The 20,981-nt window shown below is 45.1% G+C and overlaps 1 protein-coding gene across 1 annotated transcript in view; it reads right to left on the bottom strand.

The window, feature by feature from the left end:
- Positions 1 to 1,702: 1,702 nt before the first annotated feature.
- LOC120918552 (bactericidal permeability-increasing protein-like) overlaps positions 1,703 to 20,981 on the bottom strand; it is a 39,362-nt gene continuing 20,083 nt past the window's right edge. The window contains exons 11-16 of the mRNA XM_040330185.1: positions 19,286 to 19,456; positions 14,436 to 14,503; positions 11,024 to 11,066; positions 3,693 to 3,753; positions 3,405 to 3,478; positions 1,703 to 1,888 (exon numbers count right to left, since the gene is read on the bottom strand). Coding sequence (XP_040186119.1) covers positions 1,787 to 1,888; positions 3,405 to 3,478; positions 3,693 to 3,753; positions 11,024 to 11,066; positions 14,436 to 14,503; positions 19,286 to 19,456 — 519 coding nt within the window. The 3' untranslated portion in view covers positions 1,703 to 1,786. The remainder of the gene's footprint in view (positions 1,889 to 3,404; positions 3,479 to 3,692; positions 3,754 to 11,023; positions 11,067 to 14,435; positions 14,504 to 19,285; positions 19,457 to 20,981) is intronic.

Raw genomic sequence — 20,981 nt, 5'->3', positions numbered from 1 at the left:
TTTGTCGCTTTAATCAATAGAACTTGTCGCCCATGCAGAAGATAGAAAAAAAATCTACCAACATAGCAACAAGTGATGAAAAGATGATAATTTTTCCTATTGGCTGAAATAAAAAACGTCGAAGTACAAAAACGTCGGACGACGCTGTATGCAAACGCGCAAATAAGCATGAATACGCGCGACAAAACGCCGGAAAAAAACGCCAAAAAAAACGACCGAACGACCGACGCTCAGGTGTGAATGCAGCCTAAGTGATTTCAATTTTTCATTCGCACAATGTTCACTATCATGTATGCTAGTTGACATATTTTTATCACGTTATTTGCGCGGCTTATTTTTGCTTTATGTACAGATGTGTGCAGGTGATCATGGACAGATGTGCGCAGGTGATCATGGACAGATGTGCGCAGGTGATCATGGACAGATGTGCGCAGGTGATCATGGACATGGTGCAGATGATCATTGGGACATGTGATTTTACTGTTACACATGTGGGGGACAGGTGATTTTACTGTGTGGGGGCGTGTTTTGGGGACATTGTGTCGAGACATTATGGGCCAGATCCACAAAGAAGTTACGACGGCGTATCTATTGATACGCCGCGTAACTTCTAGGTTGCTCTGGCGTTTCTTTGTTTTGTATCCACAAAACAAGATACGCCTGAAGCTGGGCTAGATCCGACTGGCGTACGTCTTAGTACGCCGTCGGATCTAAGGTGCATATTTACGCTGGCGCTAGGTGGCGCTTCCGCCGATTTCCGCGTTAAGTATGCAAATTAGCTAGATACGCCAATCCACAAACGTACGTCCGGCCAGGGCATTTTTTTTACGTCGTTTCCATAAGGCTTTTTCCGGCGTAAAGTTACCCCTCCTATATGAGGCGTAGCCAATGTTAAGTATGGACGTCGGGCCAGCGTAAAATTTTCCGTTGTTTGAGTAAAACGTTCCCGAATAGGGCTTTGCGTAGAATTACGTTCACGTCGAAAGCATTGGCTTGTTGTTAATTTGGAGCATGCGCACTGGGATACCCCCACGGACGGTGCATGCGCCGTTAAAAAAAAAAACGTCATTTACGTGGGGTCAAGACGTATTAACATAAAACACGCCCACAACTTAGTGATTTGAATTGCGCGCCCTTACGCCGACACATTTACACTACGCCGCCGTAACTTACGGAGCAAATTCTTTGTGGATACGGGAAATACGCTGTAAGTTACGGCAGCGTAGTGTATCTGAGATACACTACGCCGGACTTACAAATGCGCCGCGCTACGTGGATCTGGGCCCGTGTGTTTACACTGGGTTGGTGATCAGTATGTAAAAAAACAGCTCATACTCGCTGATCACCAGCCGGCTGCAGCGATCCGCTCTCTCCTCACTGACAACTTCTGTGTGAGGATAGCCGAGCCTATCGCCTAGCAACCGGCTCTGTATTTACATCACATGACAGCTGTGATTGGACACAGCCATAATGTGATCAGGAGGGCCAATCACACAGCCATCCTGCCGATCTCAGATGCGCCCTGTCCGGGTGACACGGGCGCATCTGGATCGCGCCGCTGCGTGGGCACGCGCGATCCCCCTCCTTCTGAGGGACGTTGCTGAACGTCCACTCAGGAGAGAGCGCCCACCCGGCTGTATATGAACAGTGGCCAGGTGGAAAGTGGTTAAAGGGAGGGAGCTACACACAGTGTTAAAAATAGTTAAAAAATCAAACAATTGGCATTTAATATCACTTTAAAAACAGCAAGTTTACAGTGTACAGGTAGAATGTTTTCAGCTTTTCTTCATTCAGCAACACTTGTTTGTAATTCTTCAAATCCGAAGAGCTTGCTGAAATCCAGAGAGGACAGAGTCGCCTCCAGGTCCGTCATGATCAATACGTACCCCTGGAGGAAGAGAGGAAACCAAGGTCATTCAACATTCTGCTGCACAGGCTGTGCCTTGTGTAAGTATTCAAGTATTGTGGGTAATAAAACTGGTGAGTGTGGTTGGGCTCGTTCACATGTGCAGCCCCTCTGAAAAGCGACCCCCATGGTGGATCACTTTTCAGAGGTGTTTGACAGGTGGTGAGGAGGCGATATGTTGCATCCTTGCTGCTTGATTTAATGTGATTGGCTGGAGCCGCGATCACTCCCATGCATGTCTGAACATTTATTCATTCACGGCCACAGGACTTGAACGGGGCGACCCCCTTGGGCATAGATCACCATGGTGACCTACTCCCAGGGCCGCCATCAGGGGGGTACAAGCAGTACACCTGTAAGGGGCCTGGAGGTCCCCAGGGGCCCGGATGGCAACCCCCCCCCTTTTTTTTTAATATAATATATAATTTTTTTTTTTCCTCCTTTTTTTTTTTTAAGGGCCCGGGGGTCCCCAGGGCCCTGGATGGCAACCCCCCCCCCTTTTATTTATTTATTTATTTATATATATATATATATATATATATATATATATATATATATATATATATATATATATATATATATATATATATATATATATATATATATATATATATATATATATATATATATATATATATATAAATTTCTTTTTTTTTTCCTCCTTTTTTTTTTTTTTAAAAGGGCCCTGAGGTCCCCAGAGCCCCGGATGGCTACCCCCCTTTCTTTTTATAAGTGTATATCTTGTATATCTTTTTTTTTTTTTTTTTTTTGTAAGGGGCCGAGGCAACCCTCCCTTTTTTTTCCGCCAGCACCCAAAGCCCCCCAACCCCAATTTGCGGCGGCTGCACCCCCCAGCTTCTCAATTCACGCCCGCCCCCCGCTTCTCAATTTGCCCCCCTCCCCGCTTCTCTGCTCCAGGGAGTCAATGCCTAGGGTGACCACGTGTCCCGGATTGCCCGGGACAGTCCCGCATTTTGCAGGTCTGTCCTGGGCACATTCATTCCAGGACAATACAGTGTCCCGGAATGAAACTGGCACAGCCACCCCTGGGCCAATCTGATGCCCTCAAAAAAGGCCGCCACATCACCGCTTTACTCACCGACAGTACTTGACCTGGCTGGGAATGCCTGGAGCAGCACAATCCCCGTCCCCTGCTTGTGATTGGAGAGATCATAAATCCCGCCTCTTGTGTCCAATCCCTGTGCTGTGATTCGTTGCAGCACAAGCTGATTTTTGGGAAGGGAGGGTGTCCCTGAATGGTAGTTTAAAAATGTGGTCACCCTATCCATGCCTGAAGCTGTGTAAGGGGCCCCATAATTTCTGATGGTGACCCTGCCTACTCCGTCCCCTACTGGGAGACACACAGGTCCCAGAACACAGCAGGGACCAGTTGGTTCGCGCTGCGCGACTTCCTGGTAGGGAACCAGGAAGTGAAGCCATAAGGCTTCACTTCCTGATTCCCTCACCGCTGTTCTGGGCCCCCCCTTTTGAACTTTACCTGCATAACGCGGACCACAGGATTCTGGAGGCGGAGCATGTTCATGGGCAGCGGAATGATATTCTTGATGTGCCCTATAAAATGGATTAAGCAGAAAAGTCAAAGGTCGTATAAAGAGATTTTTGGATGAATAGGATAATGCCATTTGCAATGTCTTTTGCAAGATTTTAGTTACCATGTACATGTCTCTGAGATTTGTAATGGAGAACAGGCAGACATGAGGCATGCGGGTAAAGATCTTAAAGCATTCAGAAGGATGAAAAAAAATAATTTTAGGGGCCAACTCACCATTCAGGAGTGGAAGGAGAAATTTCAGGGCAACGTTCAGTGTTTTCTGTATGGCATCCACCTACAGACAAAAGGGGGAAATGCTAAGTAATTCTACAATGCACAGTTCCCTCTTTATAGCAACATTTACATGGCTGTTCATCGATCACAACTTGTAAATCCATTCTATGTGAATGGAGAAAAATCTAAAATTCTCAGGATCTTCTCTGCAGATTGAAAGTGCGAATGGAAGAAAATACCACATTATAGCCACTAGATGGAGCTGAGTATCCTAAAAGATAAGTGTGCTCCTCCGCTCCATTAAGTGGCAAAATATGTCCCCCATTCACACATTTCTTTTTCAATGAAAAACATTCGATCAGCTGAGAACATTTTATTTTGCCCCATTCGTGGAGCATGAACAATCAGTTTCAATACATAAACAGCTATGCAAATTTCTTATTTTTTTATTATTTTTATAAATACACCCATTAAAGTTGATCTAAACTCAAAATTAGGGTCGGCAATTAGAGTTGTTTCTTTCCTCGGTTGATAGTTATTTTATTTTTAAGTCACTGGCGTAACAAAGTCTTGTAAAATATATTGCTTTTTTTTATTAACTCTTTTTTTTATCTTTATTATTTTTGTACTTGTGTATTCTAAATCTGCATTTTTATTATTATCTGGCAGGCTGTTCGGACCCGGATCCCTCCACAATATGGTGCCCATGCTGTTTGAACAACTGAGTGTTACCTCTCTTTTGCCTGTATTATATTTGTTTGAATTTTATGTTTTTCATTTATTTATTGTATTCATTTTATTACACGGTTTGATTTAGTGCTGCACTCTTTTCTACCTCCCTTTGCCTGTTGGGTGATTTATGAGTTTTGACTTTCATTTTATATTCATTGGCCCGGATTCACGTACAGCGGCGTATCTTTGAGCGGGCGTAACGTATCCTATTTACGTTACGCCTCCGCAACTTAGACGGGCAAGTGCAGTATTCTCAAAGCACTTGCTCCGTAAGTTGCGGCGGCGTAGCGTAAATAGGCCGGCGTAAGCCCGCCTAATTCAAATGTGGAAGATGTGGGCGTGTGTTATGTAAATTTTATGTGACCCACATAAATTACGCTTTTTACGAACGGCGCATGCGCCGTCCGTGGACATATCCCAGTGTGCATTGCTCCAATGTACGCCGCAAGGACGTATTGGTTTCGACGTGACCGTAAATTCCGTCCAGCCCCATTCATAGACGACTTGCGCAAACTACGTAAAATTCTCAAAATTTGACGTGGGAACGACGTCCATACTTAAAATTGGTACGCCGCATGTATGCCTCATATAGCAGGGGTAACTTTACGCCGGGAAAAGCCTAACGAAAACGGCGTATCTGTACTGCGGCGGGCGGGCGTACGTTCGTGAATTCGCATATCTAGCTGATTTACATATTTATAGGCGTAAATCAGCGTACACGCCCCTAGCGGCCAGCGTAAATATGCAGTTAAGAGCCGACGGCGTAAGAGACTTACGCCGGTCGGATCTAATACTAATCTATGCGTAACTGATTCTAAGAATCGGGCGCATAGATACGACGGCCCAACTCAGAGATACGACGGCGTATCTCCTTTGAGAATCTGGGCCATAGTGCCTATCATATTCATTATTAATATCCTATATATACACAGTATATGCTTGCTGATTACTATGACATCATAATTATTATTATTATACAGGATTTGTATAACGCCAACAGTTTGCGCAGCGCTTTACATCAGGGATACGCGTAAAGGTGTGTTTAGAAATGTTTGTTATTTAGAAGGTAACCTTATTGTTTTGTGGGTATCTTGTACGTGTTTTTATGGGTTCGGGTTGTACTTTGGATATTATAAATGTTGTAACTTTGTACTTTGCTGCTTTTTTGGTATTTCATTCAACTTTTTATGCAATAAAATTGATAAACTCGTCTTTTTTTAAAGTATTTTTGTGGTTGCAGTGTTGGGTCCCTTTTGCCAGCCTGCAGAGGTGGTGCAGCTCCAATGTACAAAAAAGCTTTCTACGTCTAAGACCGGAAAAGTCACGGGCAATCCAAAATCATATGCCCCGTACACACGATCAGTTTTTCCGTCGGAATAAACTCAGACGGGTTTTTCCCGATGGAATTCCGCTCAAGCTGTCTTGCATACACACGCACACACCAAATTCCAACCATCAAAAACCCGGTGACTTACAAGACTACGACGAGCCTAGAAAAATTAAGTTCAATGCTTCAGAGCATGCGTCAAATTGTTTCCGAGCATGCATGTTTTTTATTTTCCACTGTCGGAGTTCCACACAGACGAACGGAATTTCTGATAGAATGAGAACATGTTCTCTTTTTTTCAGATGGAAAAAATTTCTAAGTTCTTTGGAATTTCCAACGGAAAAAGTCCGATGGGGCACACATATGGTTGAAATATCCGATGAAAAAATTCCGTCTGACTTTTTCCATCGGAAATTCCGACCATGTGTGTGTGTGGCATTAGAGTCTTTAGGTGTCCCTCTTGGAAGATTTACCCACACCTGTTGATACCCGGCTTCGGTGGCAACTATTAAAGTGGGGGATTTTCTTAGTTTTAGGGGGTTTCTTTCACTTCCTGTTGTGTCTTTAGCACAGGAAGTGAATGAAAATCTCCCCAAAGGGACACAGACAACAAATTGATGGGTGTTTATATCCATTTGTTACTTTATATATGAACGCCATTAAAAGTGTAGTTTTTAGTTGTGCATATGTACATACAGTATGTGTGTGTGTATATGTGTATATATATATATATATATATATATATATATATATACACACACACACACACACACTATCACATGCTTGACAAAGGGGTCCTGCATGGCCCCGGAATGTTGCACTTTAACACTGTGATGACCTAATAAACACTTGGGGCCAGATCCAGAGAGAGAGTACGCCGGCGTATCTACTGATACACCGGCGTACTTTCAAAATACCCGCGTCGTATCTTTAGTTTGAATCCTCAAACCAAGATACAACGGCATCTGGGTTCGATCCGACAGGTGTACGGCTTTGTACGCCTTCGGATCGTAGGTGTAATACTTTGGCGTCCGATGGGTGGAGTTCGCGTCGTTTTCCGCGTTGGGTATGCAAATGAGCTTTTTCCGACGATCCACGAAGGTACGCGCGGCCGTCGCATTCTCTTACGTCGTCTCTAGTCGGCTTTTTCCGGCGTAAAGTTAAAGCTGCTATTTTGCGGCGTATAGATAGACTTGCCATGTTAAAGTATGGCCGTCGTTCCCGCGTCAAAATTTTAATTTTTTTTATTTTTTGCGTAAGTCGTCCGTGAATAGGGATGGACGTAAGGCACGTCTAAGTTCAAAAAATGACGTTGTTGCGACGTCATTTCGCGCAAAGCACGGCGGGAAATTTCGAAACTGAGCATGCGCAGTTCAATCGGCACGGGGACGCGCTTCATTTAAATGAATCACGCCCCCCTAATCGCCGATTTGAATTCCGCCGCCAGAAATGCACTACGCTGCCGTAACTTACGGCGCAAAATCTTCCTGGATTCGACTTAAAGCCAGGTAAGATACGGTGGCGTAGCGTATCTCTGATATGCTGCGCCTGTCCATTTCTATGTGGATCTGGCCCATGGACTTTATTTCAATGATCCTTGGTGAACTGGCAACATATACAGTGTCTTGAAAAAGTATTCACACCCCTTAAAATGTTTCACATTTTCTCGTGTTACAACCAAAAACGTCAATGTATTTTACTGGGATTTTATGTGAGAGTCCAACACAAAGTGGCACATAATTAATTGTGAAGTGGAAAGAAACTGATAAATGGTTTTCCATTTTTATTACAAATAAATATGTGAAAAGTGTGGGGGGTACATTTGTATTCAACCCCCTTTACTCTGATACCCCCAACTAAAATCTAGTGAAACCAATTGCCTTCAGAAGTCACCTAATTTAATCTCAGTATAAATATGGCTGTTCTTTGAAGCCCTCAGAGGTTTGTTTGAGAACCTGGTAAACAAACAGCATCATGAAGGCCAAGGAACACACCAGACAGGTCAGGGGTAAAGTTGTGGAGAAGTATAAAGCAGGGTTAGGTTATAAAAAAAAAAATCTCCCAAGCTTTGAACATCTCACGGAGCTTCTGTTCAATCCATCATCCGAAAATGGAAAGAGTATGGCACAACTGTAAACCTACCAAGACATGACCGTCCACCTAAACTGACCGGCCGGGCAAGGAGAGCATTCATCAGAGAAGCAGCCAAGAGGTCCATGGTAACTCTGGAGGAGCTGCAGAGATCCACAGCTCAGGAGGGAGAATCTGTCTACAGGATAACTATTAGTCGTGCTCTCCACAAATCTGCCCTTTATGGAAGAACACCTTTTTTTTGTGTCATCATTCATATACAGAAATAGAAGGGACAATGTAAATTAAATAGTGTGTGTTTACTATCACTTTAAATTAGGCTAGCCACATTAGGCAGATCATTTAATTTATGGCCCCTACTTTTATTAAAATAAGGGAACAAACACATGAGCTATTAAACAGAGGTGAATAGATTTGAGTCTTAATGTTCCAAATGCTTCCTACTGAACCTGTGAGTCTAAGAAAAAAAAATATTCTAAGTCCCCCTTTTTACCCACCATGCTAAGGCAACTCATCATGAATGTAATCATAGACCAAATGAACGGTCAAGATCCTTTAATGCCTATGGGCTTGATCTACTAGGGCCTGTCTTGCATACACACAGTCACACAAATGTTGTCGGAAATTCCGAACGTCAAGAATGCGGTGACGTACAACACTTCGACGAGCCGAGAAAAATGAAGATCAATGATTCCGAGCATGCGTAGGATTTTTGTGCGTTGGAATTGCATACAGACGATCGGAATTTCCAACAAGAACTTTTGTGGTCGGAAAAAAATGAGAACCAGCTCTCAAACATTTGTTGTCGGAAATTTGGACAGCAAATGTCCGATGGAGCCTACACACGGTCGGAATCTCCGACCAAATGTTTTACATCGAACGTTTGTTGTTGGAAATTCCGACCGTGTGCGCTTGGCATATGTCCTACTTTTTACCCACCTGGGAAGGACAGGTCAGTTTAAAAGTTTATTCTTGTATGTTACAGGCCCTAGACCAAATGAACATACAAGGATCCTCTAGGGCTGGCCCAATCATTTAACAACTAGCCTATGATTGGGGGAAGATTTTGGAGTTGCCGGTTTGAATTTTGGTTCATCCATTAAAATTTTTATTTTTCATTTACTAATTTTTTTTTTTTTCCCCCCCCATTTAGTGAGCTGCTGGTTGGCTCAGGAGTTTCGTAGCTGGCCCAGGAGCCAGCAGAGATTTTGGAATTGCAGGTTCGAATCCAATCTCATCCATTGGAATTTGTGACGATGCTTAACTGCAGAAATAGGAGAACGAACATACAAGTTAGCGAGCGGAGGCGAGTAGCTCAGTGGATAAGAGCGTTGACCCAGGACGCCGGAGACCTGAGTTCGAATCCATGAAAGCGCTGCAGACCCCAACGGTGATTCCATGAATGCGCTGTAGACTAAAAGGGCAAGTATGAGAAGGCGCAGTAGACTTTGAGATCACGTCCCTGAGTGAAAGCTTGGAGGCCATGGACAACCCACCAGTCTGCTCCAGTCCCAGGTCCCCACAGGCCTGTAACATGTGTGGGCATCACATTAGGTTGTGGACACCCCGCCTCTTCGGTCCACGGTCTGTGACATCACTGCAACATATATAATTAGAATGGGCTGTCTTACCGGGCAGTCCATTCCAAAAGTAGGGACTTAGGTTTTTATTGCCTCACCCCAGGTACTACACAGTACCTGAGTCTCTTGATGGTAGGATAGAGTAGTGGGTCTTAAACGGTTCCCATTACTCAATCACACCACCAAGGGGCTCAGGCACTGCACAGCACCCAGGACACACAAGGCTTTCCCTTGTTGGGATTTGAACTCAGGTCTCCAGCAGACCAGTCAGAGCTCTTACCCACTGAGCTACCATCTATGCTCAAAGATTGACGTCCTCGTTCTTCTATTTCAGGATTGGGCACCATAGATTAAAAAAAATAAAAATAACTTAAAATAAAATACTGCACTATTTTTTTTAAATAAATTCCTCCATCCTGGGTAGTTCTGCCCCCAAAAAACAATTTTTCTCGTCATGAAAAACGGTCGTGTGTAGGCGGCATAAGGGCCAAATCACACTTTTGAGTAGCGGTAACTCATGCATTACTTACACACAAGTAGCCAGATTCAGGTAGAGTTACGCCGGCGTATCAGTAGATACGCCGTCGTAACTCCGAATCTGCGCCGTCGTATATTTAAGTGTATTCTCAAATTGAGATACGCTTAAATGTTGCCAAGATACGACTGCCTGCATCGTCGTATCTTAGCTGTCTATTTACGCTGGCCGCTAGGGGCGTGTACGCTGATTTACGCCTAGAATGCGTAAATCGGCGAGATACGCCTATTCATGAACGTACGCTTGCCCGTCGCAGTAAAGATACGCCGTTTACGTAAGGCGTTTGTCAGGCGTAAAGATAAACCACCAAAAAGATGGCACAGCCAATGTTAAGTATGGACGTCAAAACCGCGTTGAATTTTTTAATATTTACGTTGTTTGCGTAAGTCGTCCGTGAATGGGGCTGGCCGTAATTTACGTACACGTCGAAAGCAATGAGTCTTTGCGGCGTAATTTGGAGCATGCGCACTGTATTACGTCCACGAATGGCGCATGGGCCGTTCGTTAAAAACGTCATTTACGTGGGGTCATGCTTTATTTGCATAAAACATGCCCACCTCTTCCCACCAAGAGGGGGATTTGTGCTAGAAGGGGGAATTTGGAGGGAGGAGATTTGCAATCTAATATCACTTTACTCTGCTGCACAGACTACATTTTAGGGCTTGTTCACACCAGGTGCAGTGAGGTAACACGTGTGAAATCACACGTTTTCCTGTACCGCACAACAATGTGCTGCCTGTTACAGTTGCATGCGGGTGCCATTATTTCTTAATGACACCCCCTCGCATCTAGAAAATGCCTGTATATTTGCGCCCATTAAAAAATGCGACATGCGTAAAACACACAAAAAAGCTCATGCTCGGACGCACCTACTGGTGTAAAGCCCCCAGATTGGTGTGCCCTGGGACTGTGCATAGCTCTGAAGAGGGCATTGACTGAAGAAAGATTGAAAAACACTGAGTACGATTACTTTCAACACCTGGTGATAGAGTCATTTTATAAAGAAAACAACAGCCCCGTCTTTCTATCTCAACAGGCCCACTGCAGAAACATGGAAGTAACTTACCTTCACCGTCCCCACACTGGAGCGAACCAAGGACAGCGAGAAACTGTAAAATAAAATAAAAAAGGTGGCGGTGGACATCCAAAACTTACACACATGACTTTAGAAAAGTTAGTCTGGAGGGGAACTCTTTTTAAGAAGATTTTTTTTGTTGCAAAGAAAAAAAAAAAAACACACAACATACAAAGAAAAAAAAAGCATATACAATACATAACTACTGAGGTCCACAGGGGCATCCAGTTCTCCAAAACATAGACACATTTTTGGACTACTGAGTGATGTTTAGCGTTATTCATAATCCACAAGTATGCTTTTTTTTTTTTTAACATGAAACACAGGTATGCTTTCAGCACAGGAAACTAACCTTTATCATGTTTAATAACAGAAAAAAAATTGCTAAAATTGGTTAAAATTAACAGCACATTCCAGGTTATGCCGGCAGGTTTTCTGGGCCTGTGGTGTATTGTATTATGTGAGTGCACCACATTGTGTCATTCAAGTCCTTATTCCAATGACGGATTGTTTATGAAGCCAACATGTTTCAGGGACTGTATCCCCTCTTTATCAGGGCTAAAGAAAAGGAAACGGCGTATGTTGACTTAGTAATCAATACACAGTTGGGATTTATTGTAGTGTATGAACAGCCTCCATCAGCCTTCATCAGGTTTAGCGCTGGAAAACACTTTTTGATAGATAAAAAGTGCATTTTATATAGAACTCTATAGATCAGACCAAAATGAGGAACAAATGAGGAGGAAAGAGGGACATTGCTCCAAATCAGGGACAGTCCCTCAAAATCAGGGACAGTTGGGAGTTATGCAATAACATAAAATAAACATATAAAAAAAAATCTGGGTAGGAATCAACCTTTGATTGTAATGCAGATGGTAGTGCGGTTGAACTTACTTCTTAAAATGTATTTACTATTATTAATAGACACAAATCTGTCAATATTACATTTGCAGGAAGGGCATAAAAGTTGAATTTGTTGCAGATCAGTCCGATATTTCTTTTTTTTTTACACATTCGTGAGCTGGTTTAAGGAAAGTTCATATCGATCTATTCTTGGCTCCTGATTGAGAGGAACTTTTTAGTAGATCGTTCTATAAAACGCTCGTTAAATCGCAGATGCGAGTGATTAGTGTGGGATTTGATCAGAACGAGGAAGTGAATGTAAGAAGTAATCTATAATAGTATTACAATCAGCACTTAAAACCCACTGATGGGCCCGCAGTGAGTGATGGGTATTGATTTTACAATGTACTTGTAACACGGGCTTACAGCTGAGCTCCGAGATTAGCAAATATTGGCTGAATACATGCGGCCCCAGTCTGTACTAATGGAGGGGGGTGCTTTGTCCTGGGGGAGGAGTCTGTACTAATGGAGGGGGGTGCTTTGTCCTGGGGGAGGGGGTCTGTACTAATGGAGGGGGTGCGTTGTCCTGGGGGCAGGGGTCTGTACTAATAGAGGGGGGGTGATTTGTCCTGGAGGGAGGGGTCTGTACTAATGGAGGGGGCGTTCTTTGTCCTGGGGGAGGGGGTCTATACTAATGGAGGGAGGTGCTTTGTCCTGTAGGAAGGGGTCTGTACTAATGGAGGGGGTGCTTTGTCCTGGGGGCAGGGGTCTGTACTATTGGAGGGGGGGTGATTTGTCCTGGAGGGAGGGGTCTGTACTAATGGAGGGGGCGTTCTTTGTCCTGGGGGAGGGGGTCTATACTAATGGAGGGAGGTGCTTTGTCCTGTAGGAAGGGGTCTGTACTAATGGAGGGGGTGCTTTGTCCTGGGGGCAGGGGTCTGTACTAATGGAGGGGGGGTGATTTGCCCTGGAGGGAGGGGTCTGTACTAATGGAGGGGGGTGCTTTGTCTCTTATTCAATTATTAATTATCTCTTATTCAAATTGAAATGCATGGTTGTTGTGGTGTCATGGTGCCACGTTTGGTGCCATATTTTATGATTTAGATCACTTGGCTCGGGCCAAATTGAACTTGAACTAATAGAGGGATGCCAAATTATATGAAAACAAGTCACATCTGGGTGAGCCAAGATGGTTTTCATATAGAAAAAGCTATTTATTACAGAATTACAGCCAGTACTCCATACTCCTACTACGTGACCCCTCTGTGGCCTTTGATACCGTTGACCACCGGCTCCTTCCCAATAAACTCCATTCCCTTGGCTTCCAAGATTCTGCTCTATCCTGGTTCTCTGCCTATCACAACGTTCCTTCAGTGTTACCTACAACTCTGTTTCCTCCCCTCCATTGCCCCTTTCTGTGGGGGTCCCCCAAGGCTCTGTTCTTGGACCCCTTCTCTGCTCTATCTACACCTCCTCCCTTGGTCACTTGATAACCGCCCATGGCTTTCAATACCATTTATACACCGATGACACCCAAATCTATGTGTCTACCCCTCACCTCACTCCTTCAGTCTCCTCCCGCATTACTAACTGACATCTCAACATGGATTTCGCTCCACTTCCCTAAACGAAATCTCTCCAAAACTGAGATATTAATATTGCCCCCCCCCCCCCCACTACCAGTGCTCCCCTCCATGACTTTTCCATCAAAATCAACAATGCATCAATCAGTCCCTCCCCTCACGCCAGGGTACTCGGGGTAATCCTAGACTCTGACTTGTCATTTCAGCCTCAAGTAACATCTCTAAAATTCACCCCTTTTTAACAAACGAAACCACCAAGCTGCTCATTCCCTCCCTTGTTATCTCTCTCCTTGACTATTGCAACTCCCTTCTCATTGGCCTGCCTCTACATAGGCTCCCCTTCAGTCTATTATGAATGCTGCTGCCAGACTTAACTACCTTACCAACCAATCAGTATCTGCCAATCCCTACACTGGCTCCCAATCACCCAGCGAATTATATTCAAAATACTAACCACAACATACAAAGCCAATCATAACTCTGCCCCGAGTTCCATCACCTATCTTGTCTCCAAGTATCACCCAAACAATCCTCTACGCTCTTCTCAAGACCTCCTTCTCTAAAGCTCTCTCGTCTCCTCCTCCCAAGCTCATCTCCAGGATTTCTCCAGAGCCTCTCCCATCCTCTGGAACTCGTTACCTCAACCTAGTACCGACGTATATCCACGGTGGGCGGTCCAGAAGTGGTTAAAGTTGGCCAAATAAGGAGCCAGCTTCAGCATCATCTGCTTATAGGAAAATTCACCGCACCACAATGGCCCCCATCCGCTCCCACAAACCACTTTGTAATCATACTCAGGTCTGGTTATTTTCTGAGGGGTCTTCTGAGCATACTTCCAAGTTCTATTGTCCTTATGGAATGACATTGTTCTTTATGATGCCAGTCTTTTGTTGTTATTGTATAATGATTTAAGTATATAATCAATTATTAATAAGAAAATTATAGATATAGATGGACCATAAATGAGAGAAGCTTACTTTTTCACAGATATTGTGGCTCCCACAGTCTCTTCAGATAATACAATATCAACTCCAGTGAGGGAATCCTGAGAAGAAATGATAATGTCATTGTATTTACATTCTTATGGAGATATAATGTACTGAACTGTACTCTAAATGTGAAACTATATTCAGACTAAGTGAAGATTAACTTCAATGCCTTACCGCTCTTCAAAATGTATCCCTTACCTCTTCCTCCAGACACTTCCCTTACCCCTTCTGTCCAGAGACTTCCCTACCCTCCAGACACTTCACTTTCCTCTTTCTCCAGTCACTTCCACTTCTTCTTCCCCCAGTAGCTTCTCCCTCCTCTTTCTCCAGTCACTAACCCTACTCCTTCCTCCAGTAGCTTCTCCCTCCCCTTTCTCCAGTCACTTGCCCTACTTCTTCCTCCAGTAGCTTCCCCTCCTCTTTCTCCAGTCACTTCCCCTACTTCTTCCTCCAGTAACTTCCCCTACTTCTTCCTCCAGTAACTTCTCCCCCCTCTTTCTCCAGTCACTTCCCCTACTTCTTCCTCCAGTACCTTCTCCCTCCTCTTTCTCCAGTCACTTACCCTACTTCTTCCTCCAGTAGCTTCTCCCTCCTTTTTCACCAGTCACTTCTCCTACTTCTTCCTCCAGTAGATTCTCCCCCCTCTTTCTCCAGTCACTTCCCCTACTTCTTCCTCCAGTAGCTTCTCCCTCCTCTTTCTCCAGTCACTTCCCCTACTTCTTGCTCCAGTAGTTTCTCCCTCCTCTTTCTCCAGTCACTTCCCCTACTTGTTCCTCCAGTAGCTTCTCCCTCATCTTTCCCCAGTCACTTCCCATACTTCTTCCTCCAGTAGCTTCTCCCTCCTCTTTCTCCAGTCACTTCCCCTACTTCTTTCTCCAGTAGCTTCTCCCTCCTCTTTCTCCAGTCATTTCCCCTACTTCTTCCTCCAGTTACCTTCTCCCTCCTCTTTCTTCGGTCACTTCCCCTACTTCTTCCTCCAGTAGCTTCTCCCTCCTCTTTCACCAGTCACTTCCCCTACTTCTTCCTAGAGTAGCTTCTCCCTCCTCTTTGTACAGTCACTTCCCCTACTTCTTCCTCCAGTAGCTTCTCCCTCCTCTTTCTCCAGTCACTTCCCCTACTTCTTCCTAGAGTAGCTTCTCCCTCCTCTTTGTACAGTCACTTCCCCTACTTCTTCCTCCAGTAGCTTCTCCCTCCTCTTTCTCCAGTCAATTCCCTTACTTCTTCCTAGAGTAGCTTCTCCCTCCTCTTTGTACAGTCACTTCCCCTACTGCTTCCTCCAGTAGCTTCTCCCTCCTCTTTCTCCAGTAGCTTCCCCTCCTCTTTCTCCAGTCACTTCCACTACTAATTCCTCCAGTAGCTTCTCCCTCCTCTTTCTCCAGTCACTTCCCCTACTTCTTACTCCAGTAGCTTCTCCCTCCTCTTTCTCCAGTCACTTCCCCTACTTCTTCCTCCAGTAGCTTCTCCCTCCTCTTTCTCCAGTCACTTTGCCTACTTCTTCCTCCAGTAGCTTCTCCCTCCTCTTTCTCCGATCACTTCACCTACTTCTTCCTCCAGTAGCTTCTCCCTCCTCTTTCCCCAGTCACTTCCCCTACTTTCTTCCTCCAGTAGCTTCTCCCTCCTCTTTCTCCAGTCACTTCCCCTACTTCTTCCTCCAGTAGCTTCTCCCTCCTCTTTCTCCAGTCACTTCCCCTACTTCTTCCTCCAGTATAGCTTCTCCCTCCTCTTTCTCCAGTCACTTCCCCTACTTCTTCCTCCAGTACCTTCTCCCTCCTCTTTCTCCAGTCACTTCTCCTACTTCTTCCACCAGTACCTTCTCCCTCCTCTTTCTCCAGTCACTTCCTCTACTTCTTCCTCCAGTAGCTTCTCCCTCCTCTTTCTCCAGTCACTTCCACTACTAATTCCTCCAGTAGCTTCTCCCTCCTCTTTCTCCAGTCACTTCCCCTACTTCTTACTCCAGTAGCTTCTCCCTCCTCTTTCTCCAGTCACTTCCACTACTTCTTCCTCCAGTAGCTTCTCCCTCCTCTTTCTCCAGTCACTTTGCCTACTTCTTCCTCCAGTAGCTTCTCCCTCCTCTTTCTCCGATCACTTCACCTACTTCTTCCTCCAGTAGCTTCTCCCTCCTCTTTCCCCAGTCACTTCCCCTACTTCTTCCTCCAGTAGCTTCTCCCTCCTCTTTCTCCAGTCACTTCCCCTACTTCTTCCTCCAGTAGCTTCTCCCTCCTCTTTCTCCAGTCACTTCCCCTACTTCTTTTTCCAGTAGCTTCTCCCTCCTCTTTCTCCAGTCACTTCCACTACTTCTTCCTCCAGTAGCTTCTCCCTCCTCTTTCTCCAGTCACTTCCCCTACTTCTTCCTCCAGTAGCTTCTCCCTCCTCTTTCTCCAGTCACTTCCCCTACTTCTTCCTCCAGTATAGCTTCTCCCTCCTCTTTCTCCAGTCACTTCCCCTACTTCTTCCTCCAGTAGCTTCTCCCTTCTCTTTCTCCAGTCACTTCCCCTACTTCTTCCTCCAGTATAGCTTCTCCCTCCTCTTTCTCCAGTCACTTCCCCTACTTCTTCCTCCAGTACCTTCTCCCTCCTCTTTCTCCAGTCACTTCCCCTACTTCTTCCTCCAGTACCTTCTCCCTCCTCTTTCTCCAGTCACTTCCTCTACTTCTTCCTCCAGTAGCTTCTCCCTCCTCTTTCTCCAGTCACTTCCACTACTTATTCCTCCAGTAGCTTCTCCCTCCTCTTTCTACAGTCACTTCCACTACTTCTTCCTCCAGTAGCTTCTCCCTCCTCTTTCTCCAGTCACTTCCACTACTTCTTCCTCCAGTAGCTTCTCCCTCCTCTGTTACCAGTCACTTCCACTACTTCTTCTTCCAGTAGCTTCTCCCTCCTCTTTCTACAGTCACTTCCCCTACTTCTTCCTCCAGTAGCTTCTCCCTCCTCTTTCTCCAGTCACTTCCACTACTTCTTCCTCCAGTAGCTACTCCCTCCTCTTTCTCCAGTCACTTCCCCTACTTCTTCCTCCAGTAGCTTCTCCCTCCTCTTTCTCCAGTCACTTCCACTACTTCTTCCTCCAGTAGCTACTCCCTCCTCTTTCTACAGTCACTTCCCCTACTTCTTCCTCCAGTAGCTTCTCCCTCCTCTTTCTACAGTCACTTCCCCTACTTCTTCCTCCAGTAGCTTCTCCCTCCTCTTTCTCCAGTCACTTCCACTACTTCTTCCTCCAGTAGCTTCTCCCTCCTCTTTCTCCAGTCACTTCTATTACAGTGCCTCGAAAAAGCATTCATACCCCTTGAAATTTTCCACATTTTGTCATGTTACAACCAAAAACATAAAAGTATTTTATTGGGATTTTATGTGATAGACCAGCCACAGCCCTATCTAGAGTAGGAAGTAAGGGAAGTTTCTAGAGGAGGTATTAAAGGTAAGTGTCTGGAATTGTTTCCAGGATAATGCAGGGGAAGTTTCTGGGGGGAAAAAAGTAAGAGAATAGGAATGTTTGGAACAAGAAGTAAACAAAGCATCAGAAAGAAGATGATCAAGAAGAAATGTCTAGAAGAAGGAGTAAGGTAAGTTTTTGTAGGAAGAGGTAAGAGACAAGTCTTTAAGAAGTGGAGTGTCTGCAGGAAGATGTACAGTGCCTTGAAAAAGTATTCATACCCCTTGAAAAACACTTCCCTTGCCTCCATCTCTGTACACCTCCCTAACCTCCTTCTCTGTACACCTTACTAACCTCCTTCTCTGTACACCTTACTAACCTCCTTCTCCATACACTTACCTTACCTCCTTCTCCATACACTTCCCTTACCTCCTTCTCCATACACTTTCCTTTTTTTTCACAAGAAACTCCATACACTTTCCTTACCTCCTTCTCCATCCACTTCCCTTACCTCCTTCTCCATCCACTTCCCTTACCTCCTTCTCCATACACTTTCCTTACCTCCTTCCACATACACTTCCCTTACCTCCTTCTCCATACACTTCCCTTACCTCCTTCCACATACACTTCCCTTACCCCCTTTCCCATACACTTTCCTTACCTCCTTCCCCATACACTTCCATTACCTCCTTCCCCATACACTTCCATTAACTCCTTCCCCATACACTTCCCTTAACTCCTTCCCCATACACTTCTCTTACCTCCTTCCACATACACTTCCCTTACCTCTTTTTCCGTACACTTCCCTTACCCCCTTCCCCATACACTTCCCTTACCCCCTTCCCCATACACTTCCCTTACCTCCTTCCACATACACTTCCCTTACCTCCTTCCACATACATTTCCCTTACCTCCTTCCCCATACACTTCCCTTAACTCCTTCCCCATACACTTCTCTTACCTCCTTCCACATACACTTCCCTTACCTCCTTTTCCTTACACTTCCCTTACCCCCTTCCCCATACACTTCCCTTACCTCCTTCCACATACACTTCCCTTACCTCCTTCCACATACATTTCCCTTACCTCCTTCCACATACATTTCCCTTACCTCCTTCCACATACATTTCCCTTACCTCCTTTCCCATACACTTCCCTTACCTCCTTCCACATACACTTCCCTTACCTCCTTCCACATACATTTCCCTTACCTCCTTCCACATACATTTCCCTTACCTCCTTTCCCATACACTTCCCTTACCACCTTCCCCATACACTTTCCTTACCTCCTTCCCCATACACTTCCATTACCTCCTTCCCCATACACTTCCCTTACCTCCTTCCACATACACTTCCCTTACCTCCTTTCCCATACACTTCCCTTACCACCTTCCCCATACACTTTCCTTGCTTCCTACTCCAGCTATTGTTAAACTTTAAGTATTTAGACTCCACCACTTCCTTCTGAAACGTACAGCTTGTATCTGGAATAAGGAGATCGATGGCTGGCCAGAATACATGGCAAAGACCTCAATGTCCATAGAAGCTTGCACTGTTAGTGAGTCAAGCAGGCAGGTCACCGTGGGAGCCGAGCGCGCCGAGACCTGGAGCAGCAGTGGCGGTGAATCTGGGTACCGAGAAGGCATCTGAAAGGACAACAATACCATAATAAATGCAAACATTTTGAGTGAAACAATTTCTGTAAATCTGGATTACTATCTAATCTGCATAGCGCGTTAATCAGCGCGAACTGCACTAACCAAAAATAGAACTCACAAGGAATGTCTAACGAAGAAACACAATTAGCAGTATTGGTTTTGAGGAATCAGCTCAGTAAATATTTTGGCCCAGATTCACAGCCGAGATATGACGGAGTATCTCAGATACTCCGTCGTATCTCTGTTTCTATCTATGCGACTGATTCATAGAATCAGTTACGCATAGATATCCCTAAGATCCGACAGGTGTAATTGTTTTACACTGTCGGATCTTAGGATGCAATACCGTGGCCGCCGCTGGGGGGAGTTTGCGTCGTAAACCAGCGTCGGGTATGCAAATTAGGAGTTACGGCGATCCACGACGGTTTTTCGCGTTCGCTACGTCTCTGCTAGTCTAGTTTCCCGTCGCAAAGTTAGTCATCGTTTTTGGTGCCTTAACTTTACACAGCACACGTATGTGCTGTATAAAGTATGGCTGTCGTTCCCGCGTCGAAATTTGAAAATGTTTCCTTCTTGCCTAAGACGTCCGGGAATACGAAAGTACGCTACGCACGTCGCCGTTCGAAAAAATGACGTCATTTCGCACAAAGCACGGCGGGAAATTCAAAAGGGAGCACGCGCAGTAGGTCCGGCGCGGGAGCGCACCTAATTTAAATGGCACACGCCCCTTTGAATTACGCGGGCTTACGCCGGAGGAAGTTTTCTCGCAAGTGCTTTGTGAATCAGGCACTTGCGATGAAAACTTGCGGCAGTGTAACGTATCTACGATACGTTACGCCGCCGCATTTCTACGTGAATCTGGGCCTTAGTGTCTGCGATACCTCCCGAAATTTGGAAGGCTGAGAGGTTAGTTTTGGTAGCATTTACGGAAGGTGCGTTTTGCATGTGATCTGAGACAATGGCGTCACCAGGGTGGGGTCAGAGGGGGCCCTGACCCCCTCCCCCAACATTATGCTGTGCCGCCCCAATTAAAATGCCTTTTGTTGTAGCGGGCGCGGCTTGCCCCACGCCAGTTCACACCATGCCCGCCAATGATTTACATCGGAACACACTGGATTTAGACCGCATGTAAAATGCACTTTATTTGCACTCTGCAGTGGGTGTCAATAGGAAGTTAACGACACCCCAAACGCAGGTTGCAAATGAGGTGCGTTTGCCTACACCTGGCCGCAACGGATCACATGGTACTTTTGTACCATGTGTGATAAGCCGGCCTAACTCTTTCTGAATCTAAGAGTATGTTTTTACTATCTCATCCTATATTGTAGATCATTGTTTCTGTAATGTATGCTGTAATGTATTTCTGTTTTTTTGTAGCTTCACCTGGCTTGTTCTAATAAAACTGAGATCAAAGAAATATGGTATCTGAAGTTTATGGGACAAGAAGGTTTAGCTATATGTCCTTGAGACAGAACAGTGTCCTATTCACACCATTACGCTGCGCATGCATGTC

The sequence above is a fragment of the Rana temporaria genome, chromosome 12 (assembly GCF_905171775.1).
Source record: "Rana temporaria chromosome 12, aRanTem1.1, whole genome shotgun sequence".
Taxonomy (NCBI): domain Eukaryota; kingdom Metazoa; phylum Chordata; class Amphibia; order Anura; family Ranidae; genus Rana; species Rana temporaria.
This window is presented reverse-complemented; position numbering and strand designations above follow the sequence as displayed.